The sequence below is a fragment of the Cantharellus anzutake genome (assembly GCF_015039405.1).
Source record: "Cantharellus anzutake strain C23 chromosome Unknown EI90scaffold_47, whole genome shotgun sequence".
NCBI classification, from domain to species: domain Eukaryota; kingdom Fungi; phylum Basidiomycota; class Agaricomycetes; order Cantharellales; family Hydnaceae; genus Cantharellus; species Cantharellus anzutake.
Window position 1 is genome coordinate 1 of NW_024066997.1, and position 9,175 is coordinate 9,175.

A 9,175-nucleotide genomic window follows, 5' to 3' on the forward strand; every position below is an offset into this window, starting at 1 on the left:
ACCTCCCATGCCATCTCCACTCCTCCATCCCTCTCCTGTCCTATCTCCATCTGCTCCGATACTCACCTCGGACTGAACACCACACCTCTCACCACCCTCCTCCTACTCCTCCTCCCACTCGATGATGGCAGTGGTGCTGGAGATGACGGGGGAGAGCTCGGAGTAACTGTCTTGGTAGGTTCGGAAGTTTGGAATGTAATACTGCTTGAGACCCAGTCAATCAATGGATTGTAGCAGGTAAGCCAGTTGTGTCCTAGGACTAGAGAACAAGATCCATCCAGCGATGTGACAAAGAAAGTCATGGGGGTGATGTTTCTGGAAGCGAAGCGGAGGGGAATATCAATGGCGTGGGTTATGATTGAGTTAGTGCTACCATCGAAAAGGTGTAGTTCTAGAGGTTTAATCTGATATGTCTTCAGGGCCAACTTCTTCATGAATGTGTCGTTGATGAAGCAGTCTGAAGACCCAGAGTCTATGAGTGTGGGAACATTCTCATAGGCAGGAAGTGAGCTCCACCAGCCAGTTCTCGAATTTTTCGAGATCATTTCCCCAGACCACAAAGTGGTGGGGAATGGCACAGAGTTCTTTTTCAGTAACTCTGGTTTTACATCGGCTGGGAGAGGTGTTAGGATACGAGCCTTTACAAGGTTCGATACCCTTCTTACAAGATTGCCCTTGAAACCCTCCAGGTCTCCAGGGGTCATACTGTTAGGGTCCCTAGAATAGGACCTAAGAGTAGTTTCGATGAACCCATTGTTCGGGTTGGCGGCACTCACCATCCTCGGAACAATTGAGCTCATCACCCGAAGAGGGTTCAGATTGTTGCTGAACTCTCTTTTCACAGGAGAAATTAGGTTTATCAGGGCCTCAACCTGAGGACCCGGCATATGACGAACAGTAGGCTGGGGAGTCAAGACTTCTTGTCTCAGCTCCTGCTCTTGTTCATGTTGTTTACTAGGCCAATTAAGGCCAAAGAAGGTGGCCGCATCGCTGTCGCCACCACCAGGAGGCACTTGTGCCTTGAACTGCCTGTAGGTATTTAGCCTACTCTCCAGTTCTCGAGCATGGCCTTGGTGTTCTGATTCAAGACCATGCGGCATATAGACATATGCCACATCGTCATCCACTCGCATCCTATATTCCTTGGATGCTTCACTTGGTGCAGGAGTAGCAAAGAGGTGTCTTTGCTTCCTCTTGATTTCACCTCGCTGGTTGACCACAATGGCCAAACCAGTTCCATGACAAGATATACGAGGCAATCCTGCCTCAACATCTGCATTATCAGAATCTGATGAACTAATGAAAACCACAGGTGGTTCTCAAGAGTTTAAGCGAGACATGTTCAGTTGTTCCACAACTGTCATGACCACCTGCCCCAACATTTCAGTGATGTTCTTCTGTAGACCCTCACTCCTGTTGGCCTCATCATCAGGAGGTTGATTCTGTGGCTCGAGAAAGTGATCAGGTTCGTTACGATCCTTGTTCACCCATTCTCTTTCCAATGGGAAGGTATCCACGCCAGTGATGAGGCAGATTCCTCACTTTCTGGGTCAGGGTATATAGTGGCCATCTGCATTCCAGGATCCCCTGAACCTGGGACATGGACAAACTTGGGCAGGCCGTTGTCGTCATGCAGATTCCAAGTCATTGTAACCATGGGAAAAGTCCCTTGGTCACACAGCATCTGTTTAGATGCCCTAGTTGGATCTAGGGTTCGTCCAGGCACAGTTGATGCAGGCTCTGAAGGTCCTTCAGGAACCTTTGGAGTCTCTTCCAATTTGTCAGGTTCGATGGGTCAGGGGGCTTCTTCAGGGCAAAGCTCCTGACGACCCTTGAGCACGTCTAACCTTTCCAGAATGGTGTTAAATCAACTGTCGAGCCCTTTTTTGAAACTCACAAATGTCTGGATGAATTCCCTCCATGGCACATCTTCTCGTGGTGCAACAACGGAGAGCGGTAGGTCTCCCTTTGTCACTGCTTTGTCAACAGGGGGATTATTAGTCCCTGTTGGCTCACCACTTGTGTTGGAAGTAGGGGCACAGGTGCTGAAGGGCCTGTGCTTCTCACCGCTGACTGAGTCTCTGTGTCAATCGGTGTGAGGTCCAGATCGGCAGTGATTGCAGCTGGGGCTTCTGTATCAGCCACCACTCTAAACGAGTCTAGCTCATCTGGAGGCACATTAGGGCTCCTGATCGGGTCGGGGTCAATTGGTGCGGTGTTGGCCTCACCAACATCTACAACGGGATCAAGTTCTCACGCAGATTTCTGCACAGTCTTCGTCTTCTTTCAATAAGAAGACGATCCGGCTGCCCCTCGAGAACTCATTGGGGAAGAGGGTCTGGGTGCAGATTAGATCGACATGCTTTGCAACGTTGATCGAATCGGGAACAAGCATGGGGTTAACTGGATTACTTACTGAGCGTAAAAAAGTGTAAGCACATGGTTATAAGCGCCTCACACTCCTGGTCTGTCACACAAATATGCTTTAATGAGCTATATTGTTAACGGGGGAGTAAAGGCTGAGGAGCCTTTCCTCCTACCCACACATCTTATATATGTGTATTTACATGATGTAATGCGGCTTAGTATTATACAGGTTGTTTATGTTACTGAAGCGCGACTGCAGTCATGCTTGATGTGAAGTATGGAAAGGACAGACAATGTGTGGGTACACATTGTAAGTCCTTACAGCTTGTGCTGGTGAAGATGTCATCGAACCAGATGTGTAGGTGTCTGCCTACTTCTCCTCATAGTTCCCAGGTCAATGCATGCTGGAAAGCACAGGGAACATTGCAGTCTCCTTGCTGCATTGTGTTTGAGTTGTATGTCCTGCGGGGCGTAGAGAATGTTGTCCTATGGACGTGGTCTGGATCCACATGTATTTGTTCATACATGTTCAACATATTGATCTTGGATTGGTATGTTGCTCTGGCAACTGTCAGGGCACACCCACCTGACCCCACTCCACCTGGTCTGACCCCACCCAATCCCACTACCCTCACACGGTGCCCCCATCCTCCTTCCTCCCTTCTCTCCTCCCTCCTCTCTCCTTCTTTCTTTCCTTCTTCTTTCCTTTTCTACTACACGGATGACTTTCCTTGCATCGATGTACCATTAACTCAGCTGTGCAACATGCCCGGACCCAGACACACCAGGTGACACCCTACACGCTGGACACTCCTGGGATCTCTTACAGAGATACCCAGGCAGATACAGCTGTGTATGTAGTTGATGTGGCACCCCCCATGTGACCTCCAACTGCATGTACATAAACACAGCCTAAGTGGGAACTGAGAAGTAACCTTCTTCTCACACTTCCCACTTTAGGCAAGTAGCTTACATTCCCCCTGTTAATAATAATAACACACTTCCCACTTTAGCCTAAGTGGCCAGGGACACCCTTTTGTGCCAGGCCCATTAGTACACATGCCCATGCTACACCCTATTGGGTTGTCATATCCATGCATACCCAATCCCAACCCGACTCCCAGACCTCCTTCTTCACCACCTCCGGAGTCCTACCCTACCGCTGTCCATTCCGATATTCACCTTTGGTCCTGACACCACACCTCCCCTCACCCCTCATGCCACCTCCACTCCTCCGTCCTTCTCCTGTCCTATCTCCATCCGCTCCGATACTCACCTTGGACCGAACACCACTTCCTCATAACACCTCCACCCTTCCGTCATTCTCCTACCCTTCACCCATCCGCTCCGATACTCACCTTCGGACCTGACACCTTTCCTCTCCTCCACTCCTCTCCCCTTTCCACTATCCTCTCTCTTCCCTCTGGCCCTCTTCCGCCAACCTTCTGCCAAGTTACGACCTTCCGCTGCTGTCCCATACCTCGTACTCGGACACCACTCGTACCTTCGCTCCGAGTCTCCGTGTCAGGGACGCGTCCGGGGTGGAGGGGGCCCGGCTGTAGCGCCCGGCAGAGGGACCCTCTCGGGGGACGAAGCGGGCGCGCGTACTGATGGGCCTGATCTGGGACTATAGTCCCTGGCCACTTAGACTGAAGTGGAAAATGTGAATTGTTATTAAAAGGAAGAACTACACTACTTACCTGAAGTGGAAAACATGAGAAGAAGGTTACTTCTTCAGTTCCCACTTCAGGTACATTTATGTACATGCGGCTTGGGTCACGTGATGGGTGCCACGTCATCTGCGGAGAGGGCCGCAGCCATCCGGGTATCCCCATGGGGGATCCCGAGGGCATCCGCACGTGCTGGGCGTAGCGGGAGGTCGCCCGGGGTGTCCGAGCCGGACGGGTCAGCAGTACAATGATACAAGGGAAGGTGGTCCGTGTAAATAGAAAGAATAAACAGAAAGGGAGAGTGAAATAAAGGAGGAAGAGAAAAGAGGGAAGAGGGAGGAAAGGGGAAGAGGGAGGAAAGGGGAAGAGGGAGGAAAGGGGAAGAGGGAGGAAAGGGGAAGAGGGAGGAAAGGGGAAGAGGGAGGAAAGGGGAAGAGGGAGGAAAGGGGAAGAGGGAGGAAAGGGGAAGAGGGAGGAAAGGGGAAGAGGGAGGAAAGGGGAAGAGGGAGGAAAGGGGAAGAGGGAGGAAGGATGGGTAGCGGGGAGCGGGTGAGCGGGTGAGCGGGTGAGCGGGTGAGGTGGGCCCAGGTGGGCCCGGGTGGAACCGGGTCAGGCGGGTGTGCCCTGACACTCCGTCATAGTTCCTACCTCGGACTTCGACTCCACCTCAGCTTTAGTCCATTGCATTGGTGACCTCATACTACGTAAACACCATTGCCAATATTCCTCGGACTTTCAACCCCACCTCCGTAACCTCCATAAGCTCTGCAACCTCCGAGCTCCACAGGTCATCTTCAGCACTTTCGCTGCTTGTAATGTATCTTTCGCATTTTCCCCTCATCCCTATTTGGACTGCTGCTTCTTCCCATTCTAGCCAGTTAGTCATCATCCCCACTTCCCCTCATCCTCCTGCCCCTCTGGGCTTCGCCCTCCTTACCTCCTTTCGGATGTACCACAGGTTCTGCCCTATGACTTTCAGTACCACTCTGCTTCTGTCATCCCTTTGTTCCCGTTCGGATGCCTTCATTCCGATTTGGACCCCCTTTGTTTCCTTGTGCTTTTGCCCTCTCCATTATATATATTGGCACTTGTACATACTCGTTTTAGGCCTTAGTCTAAAATTGACCTGAAATGCCCCCTAGAGACTTCCTGCTCACCTCCTATGAAATTAAGGACCAAATGGACAAACAGCAATGGCACAGCGCTCCACTTGAGTCACTGAGGCCAAGGTCCCTCCTTGCTAAGTCTCCGGTTCCCCTCCGGAATCGTCCGCCCTCGCCCAGTTCTAACACGGGTCCTCAGTGCTGGGTGACACATCTGGGCACTCTCAACCCTGGGTCGCTCCCTGACAGCAACTGATTCTTGGATCAGTTGCATGTCTGGCATTGGTGTGACATCGAGAATTGTGTTTGAATTATGATTTCTCACATCGATTACCATGCACAAAGATCCATCTGCTTTGCAGATTGTCATATCCATGCATACCTGATCCCAACCCGACTCCCGGACCTCCTTCTTCACCACCTCTGGAGTCCTACCCTACCGCTGTCCGTTCTGATATTCACCCTTGGTCCTGACACCACACCTCCTCTCACCCCCCCATGTCACCTCCACTCCTCTGTCCCTCTCCTGTCCTATCTCCGTCCGCTCCGATACCTACCTCGGACTGAACACCACCCCTCTCGCCACCCTCCTACTACTCCTCCTCCCACTCCTCCGCTTCCTCCCCACAACACCTCCACCCTTCCGTCACCCTCCTACTCTTCTCCCGTTCCACTCCAATACTCACCTTCAGACCTGACACCTTTCCTCTCCTCCACACCTTTCCTCCTTCCTCCTTCCTCTCTCTTCCCTCTGGCCCTCTTCTGTCAATCCCCCACCAAGTTACGACCTTCCGCTGCTGTCCTGTACTTCGTACTCGGACACCGCTTGTACCTTTGCTCTGAGCCTCCATCATAGCTCCTACCTGTCAGGGATGCGTCCAGGGTCGAGAGGGCCTGGGGGTAATGTCCGGCACTGAGGCCGTCGCGGGGTGTGGAGCGGGCGTGCGTACTGGCGGGCCCGATCCGGGACAGTGGTCCCTGGCCACTCAGGCTGAAGTGGAGAATGTGTTATTATTATTAAAGGGGAAAACTATACTACTTACCTGAAGTGGAGAATGTGAGAAGAAGGTTACTTCTTCGGTTCCCACTTCAGGTACATTTATGTACATGCGGCTTGAGTCACATGATGGGTGCCACGTCATCCTCGGAGGCAGCCGCAGGCATCCGGGTGTCCCTGTGGGGGATCCTGAGAGCGTCCGCTGCATGCGCACATGCTGGGCACAGCGGGAAGCCCTCCAGGGTGTGTGGGCTGGATGGGTCAATAGTACATCGATACAAAGGAAGGTGGTCCGTGTAGATAGAAAGAACTAAACAGGAAGAGGAAGATGAGAAGAATGAAATAAAGAAAGGGGAAGGAAGAGGGAAAAGAAAGGGGAGGAGAGGGAGGAAGGAGGGGGGAGGGGGATAGACAGCAGGGAGCGGGTGTGGTGTGGCCAGGTGGGTCCGGGTGGACCCGGGTCAGGCGGGTGTGCCCTGACATCACCCCCTCCTTAAGCCACTTTGCCTCGAAGCGGCCAGGGGGTTTGTTCTCTCCCTTCCTGGGGCATGGGGGTGTGTTTGGTGGAACTCCTCGATCTGGTCAGGGGCATGGATTAGTTGGTCTCGGGGGAGCCATTCATTCTCTGAGTTCGGCCAACCCGCGAACTTTACTAAATACCAGAGCTTCCGGCGTAACCACTTAGAGTCCAGTATTTTTTCCACTTCATATTCCTCCTCTCCATCTACGAGTTCTGGGCCTGGGCGGGGGTCGGGGGGTCGTTCTGCGATCTCGTCCGGGCGGTAGGGTCTTACGTTTGTCACAGATACGACTGGGTGAATTCCCTTTTGCCGTGCGGTGAGCTGGAGCTTGACAGCAGCTGGGGAGACGACCTTGACAACTTTGAAGGGGCCCAGCCACTTATGGTCTAGCTTCTCGGTTGGGCGGTCAGTCGTATAGTTTTGGGCGCTGAGCCAGACTCGGTCACCCTCCTGGTACTTGGGGGCTGTCTCTCGACCTCGGTCGTAGTAGCGGGCCATCTCGTCCGCTGCATGCTCCAGTGTTATGGAAATGGGAATTTCCCATTTTAGACTCTTATGGGTTCTGTGTCACATGATTTGTATAGTAATATAGAAAACCAATCAACAATTAACCAAAAACCCGCTGTGCTAACTTCTGTTACACCACATGTCAAACCATCTGTGAAACCACCTGTAAACCATTATGTCCAACCCCCTTCCCTATTCCTGCGCCAGAACGGACGAAAATGGGCGCTTCCGGCCCCATTTTTGTAACATCCAGGGCCGCCTTCGCCTCTTCCTGCATCTTCATCATCCTGGACGAGAAGGCGTCGGTGGCTTCTACCTCGGACGTACGTGTGGGCTCCGTCCCCATCCTGGGATGCTGCCCGGTGTCAAGCTCGAAGGGGGTTCGACGGGTGGACGAGTGGACGCGGTTGTTGTAGGCAAATTCTGCCAGTGGGAGCCAGTCCGCCCAGTCGTCCTGGCGGTGGTTGACGAACACCCAAAGATAGGCTTCGATTTCCTGGTTAACCCGCTCTGTCTGTCCGTCAGTCTGGGGGTGGTAGGGTGTTGAGGGGGTTAGCTTGACCCCCAGGAGGTCTGCAAGTTCTTTTGAGAAGCGCGAGACAAAGGCGCTCCCTCTGTTGCTAAGGATCTCTTTGGGGAGCCTGTGGTGCTTCCAGACGTGCTCTAGGAAGAGCCGGGCGATACCAGCCGAGTCCACGGATGTCACGGTGGGGATCGCGTGGATGCGTTTGGACAGACAGTCCACTACAACTAGGATGGCGTTATAACCTTTCGACTCTGGGAGCTCTCCCACCATGTCTACCGAGATTACCTGCCAACGGTGGGTGGGGACTTTATTTGGGGTGAGCTTCCCAACCTTCTGTGTGGGGAAGGATTTGACACGGTTACAGGTGTCGCATCCACGTACGTATCGCCCAACATATTCTGCCATCTGAGGCCACCAGTAGTCGCGGGAGACGAGCTCTAGGGTTTTCCATCGCCCTGGATGTCCCATCACCTGTGCGTCGTGGTGTAGCCGTACCAGATCGTGGCGGAGTTGTGGGTCTTTTGGAACGTACACCCTGCCTCGGTAGAGGACCAACTCTCCCTGTCTCTCCCACTCGTCCGACCTTAACGTTCCGTCTCCCAGTTCCCTCATGGCCTTTACCACCTGCTCGTCATGATCTCTCGCTCCTCGTACCCTCTCTAGGATATCCGCCTCCTCACCTTCCACTGAGACTGCTTCCGTCGCACGGGCCTCGAACCAGGCCGGTTGGAGGAGGGTCAGCCCCTCATTGTCGTCCCTTCCCTTCGGGTGGTCAGTGCAGCGAGAGAGTGCGTCTGGTTTCCCCATGAGCTTCCCTGGGTGGTGGACAAGGGTGAAATGGAAGCGGGAGAGGAAGAGGGACCATCTGGCCTGACGTCGATTTAACCTCTGGGCCATCCGGAAGTAGCCCAGGTTATGGTGGTCGGTGTAGATCTCGACTTTCTCCTCAGCACCTTCCACGAAGTGTCGCCATTCCTCGAGGGCTCGGACGATTGCAAGCATCTCTTTATCGTACACTTCGTAGTTGCGCTCTACATCTGTGAAACTTTTGGACATGAACGCTACCAGGTGGAACTCTCCATCCGGTTGGAGTTGGGAGAGGACCGCGCCGGTCGCAAAGTTGGATGCATCGCACTCGAGCCTGAAGCGGCTGTGGTCGGTAGGGAAAGAGAGGACGGGGGCTGTGGTGACGGCTTCCTTGAGGGCATGGAAGGCATTGTCTTCATCCAGGCCCCAGTTCCAGGTTTGGGTCTTCCAGGTCAGCCTGTGAAGGGGGCGGGCCTTCTCAGAGAAGTCTCTGATGAACCGGCGATAGAAGTTTACGAATCCTAGGAAGGATTGTACTTCTTTCACCTTGGTTGGGGGGGCCAGTCGAGGACACCCTGGATCTTCACCGGGTCCATCACGACGTTACCCTCCGAGATAACGAGGCCCAGGTACTCGATCCGGGTTCGCTCAAACTTACACTTCTCTGGCTTAAGGAA

The 9,175-nt window shown here is 53.3% G+C and overlaps 1 protein-coding gene across 1 annotated transcript; it reads right to left on the reverse strand.

Annotated features, from left to right (window-relative positions):
- Positions 1-516: 516 nt before the first annotated feature.
- EI90DRAFT_3018700 (uncharacterized protein) lies at positions 517-2,395 on the reverse strand (the record flags this gene model as incomplete). The annotated part of the gene is made up of 6 exons (XM_039057250.1): positions 517-705; positions 777-1,296; positions 1,488-1,759; positions 1,898-1,966; positions 2,017-2,234; positions 2,272-2,395. Coding segments are annotated over 6 exons (1,392 nt in total), but the record flags the coding sequence as incomplete, so codon positions are not given.
- Positions 2,396-9,175: the final 6,780 nt, after the last annotated feature.